The 13,066-nt window shown below is 37.5% G+C and overlaps 1 protein-coding gene across 2 annotated transcripts in view; it reads left to right on the top strand.

Moving 5' to 3' along the window:
- CHD1 (chromodomain helicase DNA binding protein 1) overlaps positions 1-13,066 on the top strand; it is a 96,289-nt gene that overhangs the window by 27,977 nt on the left and 55,246 nt on the right. For both annotated transcript variants that reach the window (XM_027774068.1, XM_006154154.3), the window contains exons 2-4: positions 9,732-9,933; positions 11,397-11,516; positions 12,660-12,724. In XM_027774068.1, the coding sequence (XP_027629869.1) occupies positions 9,732-9,933; positions 11,397-11,516; positions 12,660-12,724 (387 nt within the window). The remainder of the gene's footprint in view (positions 1-9,731; positions 9,934-11,396; positions 11,517-12,659; positions 12,725-13,066) is intronic.

Raw genomic sequence — 13,066 nt, 5'->3', positions numbered from 1 at the left:
AGCGCCTCAGCCACCATGCCACCTACTGGCCCACTGATTTTATTATTGTTATTTTCTAATTTGCTATAGGGCATGCACACTCACCATAGAGAGATAGAGGAAGTGAGAAAACAAGCCGTCAGGTCCGCTATTTGAACCGCAGTTGACCGTGAGGGAGTCCAGTGCCTTAGCAGCCACACCACCTGCTGACCCCTCTGGTTTATTTTTCGAGCCACCATGGACAGGATTCAAACCACTTTCTGCCATTTGGGATCCAGTTCCCTTAAACAAGGCTACAGGGCTGGTCTGTTGACTTCTGTGACTTTTAAACTGCCTCATCTTTTCCATCTTACTACCTGCAAATGTGTGTTCATGGTATTGAATGATAATAAAGAAAACTTGTGATATTTGTAAAAAAAAATTATTTTTTCAAATTTTGAATTAGTATTGAACTCTAGAAAACTTAAAAAATATTATCAATAACTTCTTTATATATCCATGTCCAGAGTTACACATTGTTAAACTTTTGCCACATTTCCGTTATACTGTCTTAATAGTTTTTTTTTTTTTTAACATTAGTATTATTTTCTCGTTTGACCAGAGAGAGAAAGCGAAAGTGAGAAAGCAAGTTACCAGGTCTGGGACTCAAACCACAGTTGGTCATATGGGAGTCCAGCACCTTTAACCACCACACCTTTTGCCGGCCCCTCTGTCTTTTACTTTTTATATTTATGATGTGTATTTATTCTAATCATTTGAGAGTAGTGCCTCTTAAACATTAATACTTTGGTATATATAAAGTATTATCAGATAAGCCCTGTATAGTTTTTAAATTCAGAAAAATTTACATTGATGCAGTATTTTAATCGTTAGTTCGTATGCTGGTTTGATCAGTCATTCTAATCATTGTGCATTAAAGGGTCCAGTTTGAGATAACATACTGCATTTGGCTGTCATGTTCCTTCAATTTCCTTTAATCTGGAACAGTTCGTCTTAGTCTTTAATAGTTTTGCCATGTTGGGGGTTGGCGGGTGGCGTAGTAGTAAAGGCACTGGACTTCAACATGACCGACCATGGTTTGGATCATGGACCTAAGTAGCTTACTTTCTTATTTTCTTTGTCTCTGTCTCTTTGATGAGCATATGTATCCTATAGCAAATTAATAGTCATAATAATAAAGATAAATTTTTTAAAAAAAGTGAAGCATAAGAAAATAACATTTGGAGCCAGCAGGTGGGGTAGTGGTTAAGGTGCTGGACTCCCAAATGGCCAACTGTGGTTCGAGTCCCAGACTTAATAGCTGAAACTTAATGCTGGATGCCTGTGCATGCGTGTTTGAAATCCCAGGAGGAGAATGGAGGAGAAGGGATTGTGGTGTGGCCATCCACCCCAGGGCGGGAGGGGGATTTCTTGCTTTCTCTCTGTTTTTCCAGTAAATGCACCTGCACTTGGGGAAAAATTCTCTCTTTAAAAACAATATTTTTAAAATTTCCATCTTGAGGACTATAGAATAGTGATTATTTATTTATTTTTTTGGAGAGATTTTCGCTATAGGGCACGTGTGCTCGCTGGACAGACAGAAAGAGACATAGAGACAGAAAGCGAGAAATCACTCCCCAGGGGGGATGGTCATGCTGCAATCCCTTCTCCTCCATTCTCTGGGGATCTTGGGCGCACACGCGTCTGGCATGAGTTTTATGCCACTGGGTCCGGGACGCGAACCACAATCGACTACGTGGGAGTCCAGCGACATAGCCATTACGCTAACTGCTGGTTCCCTAGATTAGAAATTTTATAAATATATTTTTCAATTTAGATTTATCCATTGTTCACTTATGACTAGATCTGCGTTATGAGTCCCTTACTCTGCATACCTGGCTAAAGTACTGTACTTTCCATGTTAATAAATAATGGTAAGGTAAGATTTTCTTTACAGAAGAAATATTCTATTAAATAATGAAGAAATGACATATTGGGTAAATAATGATAAAATCACCATTTTATAGCTTCTAATGACATGGTGGATGAAGCCATATGACCCTCAAGGGCGGCTGTAAACATGAGGTATCATCTTATAGGAAAGTTTCTAATGGATGGGTAAGGCGGACAGTACCTGAATCCACAGACCATACTTCACCTCACACAGACAAGACATAACCAGATACTAAGTGCAGATTTTGATGGATGTTCACAGTACCAATTATAAAATATTCTTGCCAGAAGAACATAACCTGAATCTGATTAAACTTATAGATATAAAATTAGTTTATAAAAAATACAAGGGACAGAAAATATGTTAAATTATATCACAAGAGGATAGTTGGCAAAATTGGAAAAGCAGAAACTACAGGATAAACCACCTAGTTTTTCCTTCAAAGTAAGTTGAAAGGAAAAGAGGAAGGGGGACTTTTAGGTAATGAAAGAAACTTAAGAAATATTTGAACCAAATAGAGCATGTGATTCTTTTCTGGATTCCTATTCAATATGTTGAAGAAACATTATCATGAGATTAAAGGGGTAGCCAGAACCAGACATTAAGTGTGCTTAATGTTAAACATGTTTTCTAGTAAAGAAATAGGTCATCTTTTTTGGGGGAGAGGTTTTCTTTTCACTATAGGGCGCATGTGCTCGCCAGACAGAGAGAGAGACAGAGAGACAGAAAGCGAGAAAGCACCCCCCATGGGGGATGGCCACACCGCAATCCCTTCTCCTCCATTCTCCTCTCGGGATCTTGGGCACGCATGCACACACGTCCGGCGTGAGTTTTAAGCCACCCGATCTGGGACGCGAACCGCAGTCGGTTATGTGGGAGTCTAGCAACATAGCCATTATGCTAACTGCTGGTCCCAAGAAATAGGTCATCTTTTAAGGTATGTTTACAAATTTGTGGGTTTTGTTTGTTTTAAACCAACAAGTACTAAAGTATGGATGAATTTTAAAATGTCCAGAGATAGAGAATGTGTGTGTCTGGATTATTTGAAACAACACTAATAGGAGTGATAACTGGGAAGCTGTATAATAGATACATGGTAATTCGTTGTATTGTTCTGTTTATATTTGAAATTGCATAAATAAGCTTAAAATCACTTTAATTTGAATTGCTGGGTTTTTTCGTTTTTAAAATTTTGCCAGTAGGTGTGTGCACGCTCACTAGAGAGCAGAGGTAGATGGAGGGGTAGGTGATGATGGGGATGGTGAGAAAACACCCTCTGTGGAGGTGGTGTGCCGCAGTCCCTTTTACTCCCATTTTTTCTTCTTTTTGGAATTTTGGGCATGTACATGTACACCGTGTGTTTTTGAAGATGCCAGGTTTAGGACTTGAACTGCACAGTTTAGCCATATGAGATCTAGCTGTCTGAACCACCATGCCACTGACTTACCCTGAATTGCTATTTTACTTTTTAATAGAGGGTGCATGGTCTCACTGGGGTTGCGGGGAGAGAAAGCCAGAGAGTGTGATCCCTCCCCATGGATATGATCATGTCTCAGTCCCTTCTCCATTTCTTCTCTTGTGATTTTGGGCATGATGGCACAAGTACCTGGCATGTTTTTCAGGCCACTGAGCCCAAGACTCAATCTGCACAGTCTGCCATGTGGGATCCAGCTGTCTTAATTCCCCATCACCAGCTGGTTCACTGTTTTGATATTTAAAAATATGGTATTTGTATTTAACTCTAAGAAAACAGTATAATTTTATCATATTGCCTATAAATGTGTTTTTTTTTTCTTTTGTAAACTAAGAAATATGAGGAATTCAGTGCTTCTAATAATCATATAGTGAGATTTAAAGTTATCATTGATAAGGATGTAAGGATAACATTTTTATTTTTTAATAGGAGTACTAGTCATTTGCTTTCAAGTCATTCCATGCCTTTCTGAAGAGGCAACTGTTTTATGCTAAAAATCCTTTCCTAAGACATGTCCCCTACCATAGCAGGACAGTACCAGAGTCCAAATTTGAGTAACACTTCCCCTGTATATACTATAGGATTGCTCTGTCCACCTCCCAGCCTTCTGTGACCTGAATTTCTCTGTCTTACCTCGTTCAGTCAATGAAAAGACAACATAGGAGATTTGAGATCAGATTTGAGATCCGATCTTTCTCTTATAAAATCTTAGTTTTGACTGGATTCAGACTTAAAAGCTCCCAGAGAAGACAGCCTGCATCTCTTGGCAATCTGTTCTTGCAGTTTTTCTTTAGCCACCTTCATTTTCTTGACCAAAAGTTTAGCATTTTCTGCTACTTCTTCCATATTTTTCTTAGTATGTTGTTTCTTGAAAGCAGTACACCGATTTTTGTGTTACTGGACATGTGGTCACAAGACAATCAAAGGTGCTTTGGTCTAGGTTTCTTACCTTCTTGATTTAAGGGCTTTCTTACAGCATATTGGTGGATGTCGTTGTCTTTAGAGAGATTGAAAAGTTTTCAGATTCTGCTAGCGGTTTTTAGGCCCAAGCGACAATGTACCATGGTATCAAGTCAGTCCTGGAATGTCCTTCGCTCCTTTTTTTTCTTATAATAACCAGTTCGAGAATGCTCAGATTGGCATCCACAGTGCAACCCCGAACAGATCTGCACTTTCTTACTCCGGTTCTCCTTGGTCGGTAGCAGAATGTCCCTTACTCAGTAGCAGGCGGACATGGCCGTGGGTCAGGACATCCTGCTTCATGGGGAAACTTGTTTCCATCACTGATTCGGACTACATAACCAACCCTTCCATTCTTCACCCAAAGTGTCAGCAGCAACTTCTGTTGCCATAACTTCTCATAAAAAGTACAAAGTTTGCATTTGTCGTCCATTTCATTGAGTTTCTGGCAGCCAGTGGCAGGGACAGAGATATTCAGTTTCATCTTGAAGCAGCTGATCTCCGAGTTGCTATGAAAAAGAGCAATAAGGATAACTCTTTAAGAGTCATATTTAAGTTATGTAAAAGGTCTATAGTATTGGTTATTATCTAAGGTAAGTAAAGTATTAGTTGGAGTTCAAGATTTTTCTTATAGACAAATTATAATTTGTGGGGTTTATATAAGAATATGTATCTATGTATCTCAATTTGTTTAGTCATCCATATTTCCATGAAACATGAATTGAGCTCTTTATAACATGTATTGAGCCCTTTAATGTTTGAAATACAAAGAGCAGTAAGTTAAAATCCCAGCATTCAAGGGGCATAATGGTCTTAGATAAAGTACATGTGAACAAAAGCAAGATGCTCCAGTGATGATTGTGTCCCATGCTCACAATAATGGTGTGTACAGGAAGTTTGGGGAATGCCGTGGAAGTTACCTTATTTATGTATGTATGTATGTAGGCATGCATGCATACATGAATGCCAGGTGGGGTGTGTGCTTATGGAGTGGAGTGAAGTGAGAGAGAATGTGCGTGTCACAATGGGATTGGTCACACCATAGTTCCTTTTTCTTCCTTTTGTCAGGATTTTAGGCACACATACACATGTCTGGTATGCTTTTCAAGCTACTAGGGGGGCCTGAATTTGAACCACATTTGGCCATTTGTGCTTTCTCCTGCTCTATGGGGTTGTGCCCTAAAGATACCTGATTTAATATTGGTTTGGGATGGAGTCGGGAGAGCATTGCTGGAAGAACAGTTGTAAGGTGAGGTACAGATGTTATTAGTGGGCCCAGCCCTAGTGCTGGAAGCTGGACACTGCTGTGCATTGGCTGGGGTCATGTGGGAAGTCTGGCCCAACCTAAGCAGGCTAGGCACATGACCACACGTGGCTGTACATGGCAGTGTGCTGCTGATTCTTGCTTACCTGGGAAGGTGAGCAGGAGGATCACCGTGTCTGGAGACCCTATCAAAGATACCTCTCTTTCCTTTGCACACGTTTGCTCTTTCACAGACACGAAGGGAAACAAGAAAATTACATGGGGGGCGGAGGGAGAAGTTGTACAAAGGCAGGATATATAGAGAGAGGCCTTTAGAGAATTTTAAGTAGTGTACCATAGTTTGCCATACCTTGAATTAGGTGTTTTAGTGAGAAACTGCCTGAAAATAGGTTTGAGAATAAGGCAGAGATGAAATCCTGAAGAACTTTATAGGTGTTTGAACTTTGTTAGAAAAAGATTGAATACCTGTTTAAAAAAAAAAAAGTTAGACCATAATCAGTTTTATTTTAGGAAGAGCATTTGTAGCAGTAGGATGAAATAAAATTACTTTATTAGGGAGAGGCTTTTCACCTATTTTAGTTCAAAGTTTTATATTTGAACCCAATAAGATTTTCATCCTGACCCTATAAATGCTTGTCTTGAAGTTGTTTGAAAATTTTAAAATTATGTAAAACATTTACATAATTGAAACTGAGGACTCATTTAGATGTCTGTTTCCTCTATAGTCTCTTCTTGCCACCATTTATAGGGAACCGTTTTTAAGTTACTGGCTGGTTTATGTTGACACTGTTTGCTTTTAAATAAAGTGTAAGTGAGTATGTATAAACATTTTCTCCTTAATACAAAAGGAGCATACCACAAACATTTTTTTTCACTTAACTATACCCTGAAGAACATTCTCTAGCAATAAATAAAACATTTCTTGCTCTTAGCATATTCCTAATCCTAAGAGTACAACTCAGTTAAATACAGTGTACCTCCAATACCCAAGGTAAAGACATTCCAATAACAAAGCTATGTCATTAGAGTAGCATAGCCTCAGACTGTTATTTTTCAGCCAGAACTTCTACTGCCTAAATGCTATGAAAAATTCCTATATTCACAAAAATTTTGATTGTTACAAGCACTTTTGACTAGCTATGCATTTGGAATGACTAATGAAGATGGAAAAATATAGGCCCATAGTAGTAGCCCACCAAATTATTCATCTTTTCTTTATCTTTTTTTTTTTTTTTTTTGCTATAAGATGTGTATGCTTGTGCATGCGCACGCGAGAGAGAGAGGAGGGGGAGAGAAACAGAGGGAGGGAGAAAAATTGAGAAATCATCCCTGGAGGGGATAGACATGTTGCAATCCCTTCTCCATTCTCTTGGGATTTTGGGCATGCATGCACACGAGCAGTGTGATTTCAGGCTGCTGCATGGACCAGGACTTAAACCACACAGTCGGCCCTGTGGGATGCAGTGCCTTAACCTCCATGCCACCTGCTTGGCCTGTTCATCTATTAAGTTGTAGGAAAAGTCATGACACATTTTTTCTATGCAAGAATGGCTCATGACTTTTCCCACAACCCAGTATTTATTGAGCATCTCTCTGCAGAAAATACTATGCTAGATATTCTCGAAAAAAAATAAACATCCTCAAGAAGTTTATAAGAAATTAAAGAGATACTGCTTCTGTTTTCTTTCCTGAACAATTAGTTTATTGGTACTTTTTCTAATTGTTCTCTGATTATTATACTAGCCATGGTTTATCTTCAGTGCTCTCATATACTTGGGTCAGTTTTCTTAAACATAGCACTTTTCTAGGTTATAAGATTGAGTCAAGGTTGAAAGGGCATGTGCCAGAGACAGAGAGAAAGAAAGCTAGAAATCATCCCCCAGGGGGGATGGCCATGCCATAGTCCCGTGTCCTCCATTCTCCTCTTGGGATTTAGGGCACTTGCACACATGTACATGCGTGAGATTTTTTTTTTTTTTTTTTTAAGCTGCTGAGTCTGAGACTTGAACCAGGGTCAACTATGTAGAGTCCAACAACATAACCATTATGCCATCTGCTGGTTGCAAAGGTTAGAAGTTTTTTAATGGTTAAGAACTTTGCCTTATCTCAGTTTCCCCTCCATGCCTAACACATAAAAGTTCTTACTAAAGGTTATTGAATAAATGAAAGATTTTCGTAACCTATATATTTTAAAAGATGTTTGCCTTTGCCTAGCCTGTGTGTTCGCCAGAGAGAAAGAGACAGAGACTGGCCTGTGTGTTTGCCAGGAAGAGACAGACTGAGAGGGAAAGTGAGAAATCACCCTCCCCCAGGGAGGGGTGGTGGTGGTGAGCAGTGGCCACACTGTAATCCCTTCTCCATTCTCATCTCAGGATCTTGGCCACTCATGCGCTGGTTCCCCGTATGAGTTTACAGCCACCGGGTCTGGGATTCAAACTGTGGTCAGCCCCTGTGAGAGCCTAGCAATGTAACCACTAGGCTATCTACTGGCCCCTTGATTTCCATAACCTATTAAAGGGGAACTAAAATTGCTGTGTGCCAGGAAGAATCTGGAACATCCTTGCTAATTTTTCTTTCAAAGCATTTAAGTAAAACACAGCCTTTTTTTTTTTTTTTAATTAAAAGGTATTGTGTTATATTTGGACATCAGACCATGTGATGAGAAGGAAGAAATGGTGGCACAAATAAAGCATACTGCCATTAAAGACACATTTTGGTTTACTGTTCCTGTGTAGAAAAACATCAATTCCACTAGACTTTAAAAACAATGTATCTTATTAATATAAGAGTTTTAACCTGTATCTAACTTGTAGAATCAAAAATCTTCTGCAAACTTTTATTCTGTCTTTCTGTGAAGATACTAAGTTACTTTCTTTGGAAAAAGAAGTACTTTTTAACTTTGCAGTGCATTTTCTTGAGTAATACCTCCACCTGGTGACATTTTAAAAAATTACAGCAGAGAACTGAGAGCTTTGTGTTTTGGTGAATTTACAAAAACTGTATTATTACTTAATGTTTTATTATAAAGCCAGGTGAAATTTTGTAAAAACTGAGTTTACTGTATGTAGCAGAAATTTAGTGCTTTAGTTTTAATAAATTAAATGTAAGCACAAAAAATAAGACCATTTTTATACTACATTGAACTAAGAATTAGAAATGGGAAAAATTAGTTTCACAGTGAACTGTTAATTGCTTTACATGTATTGTGTAAAGGTTAGAAATAGAAGAAATTTCTATTTCACATTTATCACTGTGGAACCATGAGAAATTTAAAGGATTTTCTCAGAAAAGCCACATTAGTGTTTTGTAAAGTAAATTATATTTTATTATAGCTTAATTATAGTGAGTTATATTCTCCTGAATGATAGAACAGAGATATAATTAGGAAACAAGTAGAAATTGCAGATAATTTTTTTCACCTGTTGTGTTGCTGTAATAATTTTTAACACATTTACCGAAACTTTGCTGTAATAGTTTTTTGTTGTTGTTTTTGAGAGGTTTTTGCTATAGAGCACATGCACTCATCAGAAAGACACAGAGAGACAGGACAGAAAGTGAGAAATCACACCCCAGGGGAACAGCCACGCCGCAATCCCTTCTCCATTCTCCGCTCAGGATCCTGGACACACACGCACACACAACTGGTGTGAGTTTAAGCCTCTGGGTCCGAGACTTGAACCATGGTCATTTATGTGAGAGGCCAGTGGCGTAGCCATTATGCCATCTTCTGGTCCCTGTTGTAATAGTTAACTCAACTTAACCAACATTTTCTACACAGGATTGTTCCTTTACAGTACTAGAGGGAAGTGCCTGGTAAGGGTAGATACCATGGCTAAGCTTCTTGTCTTCTCAAGTTTTAGCCCAGGATCCTGGACATGATAGATTTTGCTCATTACCTTGGAGGAAAATGTATTCTTAATGCTATTTTATGTTTTAGTCAAAACTATACTGAATATGTTAGTCATTACTATTGATTAACTTAATTCATTTTCCTGTTTGGTCATAGTTAAAATGTGAAATACCAAATAAAGATCTAATTATTTTGGACTTTCTTCTGACTTTTAAGAAAGAATAAATTCCTCATGAATTTTGTTTGAAATCTGTTTATTTTCAAATTGTAGCCAGTCGGATGATGATTCCGGGTCAGCTTCAGGTTCTGGATCTGGTTCAAGTTCCGGAAGCAGTAGTGATGGAAGCAGTAGCCAGTCAGGTAGCAGTGACTCGGACTCTGCATCTGAATCAGGCAGTCAGTCGGAGTCGGAGTCAGACACTTCCAGAGAAAACAAGGTTCAAGCAAAACCACCGAAAGTTGATGGCACTGAGGTAATACATAAATACCAAATATCCAATAAAAGGTAGATTTCTTGTATTAACTTTGGGAATTTTATAGGGTTGATTTGTACCACCTCCTTATGTACTTATTTATTGTGATTTCTGGTTTATATGTAATTGTCCATCTTTGTGACATGTACAGTATGGTTTTTCAAAGGATATATACTGTATATTATTTTTTTTTATTTAGAGAAATTTTTGCTCTAGGGTGTGTGCCCTTCCCAGAGAGGCAGAGACAGAAAGTGAGAAATCACTCTTTCAGGGGGGATGGCCGCAGTGCAACCCCTTCTGCTCATTCTCCTCTCAGGATTTTGGGCATGTACACACATGAGCTGGTGTGAGTTGTAAGCCACAGGGTCCGGGACTCGAACCGCAGTTGACTGTGTGGGCGTCCAACCATGCAACCATTACACCATCTGCTGGTCCCCTGTGTGTATTATTCTTAATCAACCTTTTGGAAAACACAAACATATTTAAACATTAAGATTTACTTCTAATCATCTCAAACTTGTGGCTGTATGTCTATGGACTAATTAATTTTCTTGAAAGAGAAACAGTTCTTGACTATAAAACAGCAAGCATAAAATACACATACTTTTTGCCTCTTTTTTGAGGCAGAAATTGAGTTTCATAAATATTCAGTGTCTCTGGATAAAAATTAAAGGCTGCATGAGTTCTTTGTATTAACTTTACATTGTATGATCTTTGCTTTCAAGCTCTTTAAAGATCTTTATTGCAAATAGCCGAAGAATTTAATGGAACTCTACTTTCTCAAAGCTAATTGGTAGAATAGAGTAAGGGCTATATGCTATTAAAACAAGGTACAGTATACATCAAAATTTTGTCTGTACTTTGTGATAGTGTACTGTGTGCTACTCAGAGTATCAAGGCCATGATGAAGTAAGATATTTGGCCAGAATAAAAATCAACACATGTTCCTTCATAGAGAAAAATCTTTCCAGCCCCCCACCCCCCGAAAAAAAAAGGTCAGCAGCTGAAGTAAAACAATGTGCTTATGACATTGTTGATTTATATTCTGGCTCAGCGTTTCCTCTTCTCCTCACACTAATAGCCTAGGTAACCGTACTAGTTAAGTGTACTATTACCTTTGAAAATTACACCCTTAACACCAAGAAGTTACTGATTAATATCATCTGTGAATCTCAAGACAGCACATATATTTATCTACAATTAAACCTCACCATTTTACTTTAATTGTATTGCAATGATACTATATTGGGTTGTCAGGAAAGTCATGATGTATTTTTTCTGTTTTTCTGTGTAAACGTGCATCTTGGCTTTTCTGACAACCTGATATATGAGTAAGGAAAATAGTTGTAAGTTACTGTTTGGAAGTCATGAAATGTTGATAACTGTTTTATCAACATTTAAGGTGAATTTAACCTCCCCCCATTTTTAATAGTATCTTTCACTGGATCATATTTCTATTTTAGTTTTGGAAATCTAGCCCTAGTATCCTGGCTGTTCAGAGATCTGCAATGCTTAAGAAGCAGCAGCAACAGCAGCAGCAGCAACAACATCATCAAGCTTCATCTAACAGTGGATCAGAAGAGGCAAGTTTTCTTTATGAGCTATTTTAAAATAGATATGTCTAATCATTTAATTATTTATGAAATTATTAATAGCCAGTATGATACCTACTCATTTTACTATTTGTGAAATTATTAAAAACATGAGTATTTTGAAAGAATAAAATAGGAAAGATCATATTTAACTATATGTATTAAGACTCTTGAAATACAGGCATACTGTTATTAGTAATTTCACCTTTAGGGGACCAATACAAAATTTATTGGGTAGTTGGAAAAATCATGACATGAGATTTTTTTTGCTATAGGGCGTGTTACATTCGCTAGAGAGACAGCAAACAAGAAATTACCCCCCTCTGGGTAGGATGGCCACACTGAAGTGCCTTCTCCTCCATACTCCCCTTGGGATTTTGGGCAGGCACACACATGGACCTGGTGTGAATTTCAAGCCACCAGGTCCAGTACTCAAACCATGGTTGGCTATGTGGGAGTCTAGTAGTGTAACCATTATGCCATCTGCTGGTCCCTACATATTTATTCTGTGTTTTTCTCTGCAACATGCATTGTGACTTTTCCAATAGCCCAATAACAATGAGAAATTTGTGTGCATCAGAGCAGGACTAGAAATAAACTAAATGGGAAATATGAGGGAAATAATGAAACATGACATATACTTATGTATGTATGTATGTACAGATATATAAATAAAAATTTACATCATCAGATCATTCACAGAATCCTCTGAACAGAATTCTCAACATAATATTAAGAGTAAATGCACTGCTTTTATAAAAAATGTTCCTGTGTATAAGCACATATGCATATATATTTATACAAAAACATTCAGGAAAAACTAGCTAGTAGTGAAGAAGAATGTTAACCTACAACTAACATTACTTGTCTCACTATGCTAGTCAATAATGTTCTCCTGAGACAGTAGATCTTAAAGTTTTGTGTAATGTGCCAACATTGTGATACTTAACCTGTTTTCGTTGCCTATCTTAATTTTCAGTAGAAATATTTAAGTACTTAATATAAATAAAGCAACATAAAAAAAGAAGGCACTGTGATTAGCAAAAAGCAAATGTTAAATAGAATAGCAAGTAAAAATTTGATGGTTAAATTGTAATCAGAACTAAATAACAGTGACTTCATTTTTCTCTTCAGGATTCCTCTAGCAGTGAAGATTCTGATGACTCATCGAGTGAAATCAAAAGGAAAAAGCATAAAGAGTATGCCACTTTGTTTGACTACTTTGATATTAGGAATATGTCCTAATGATTTTGTATATTTTTTCTTTATGAAAATTGTCAAAAGTAAACCTTTGTAAATGTTTGGTTTGTGGCATATTGTAAGTTAATTTAAATCATTATCCATAACATATTTTTAGGACAATCTGAGGTTTTTGTTCCACCTCATTATAACCCTCTCCCCTGCATGTTTTTAAACTTTAAAATCTACTTAATGATATCAGAAAATCTTAAAATAACTTGGGAAGTATGAAAGGAATGTAGGGACCACAGGATGATTTTTGTTTGTTTGTTTTAATTGCCACAAGAGTGCATGTGCTCACC

This window comes from Tupaia chinensis, unplaced genomic scaffold (genome assembly GCF_000334495.1).
Source record: "Tupaia chinensis unplaced genomic scaffold, TupChi_1.0 Scaffold000396_1, whole genome shotgun sequence".
Lineage (NCBI taxonomy): Eukaryota > Metazoa > Chordata > Mammalia > Scandentia > Tupaiidae > Tupaia > Tupaia belangeri.
This window is presented reverse-complemented; position numbering and strand designations above follow the sequence as displayed.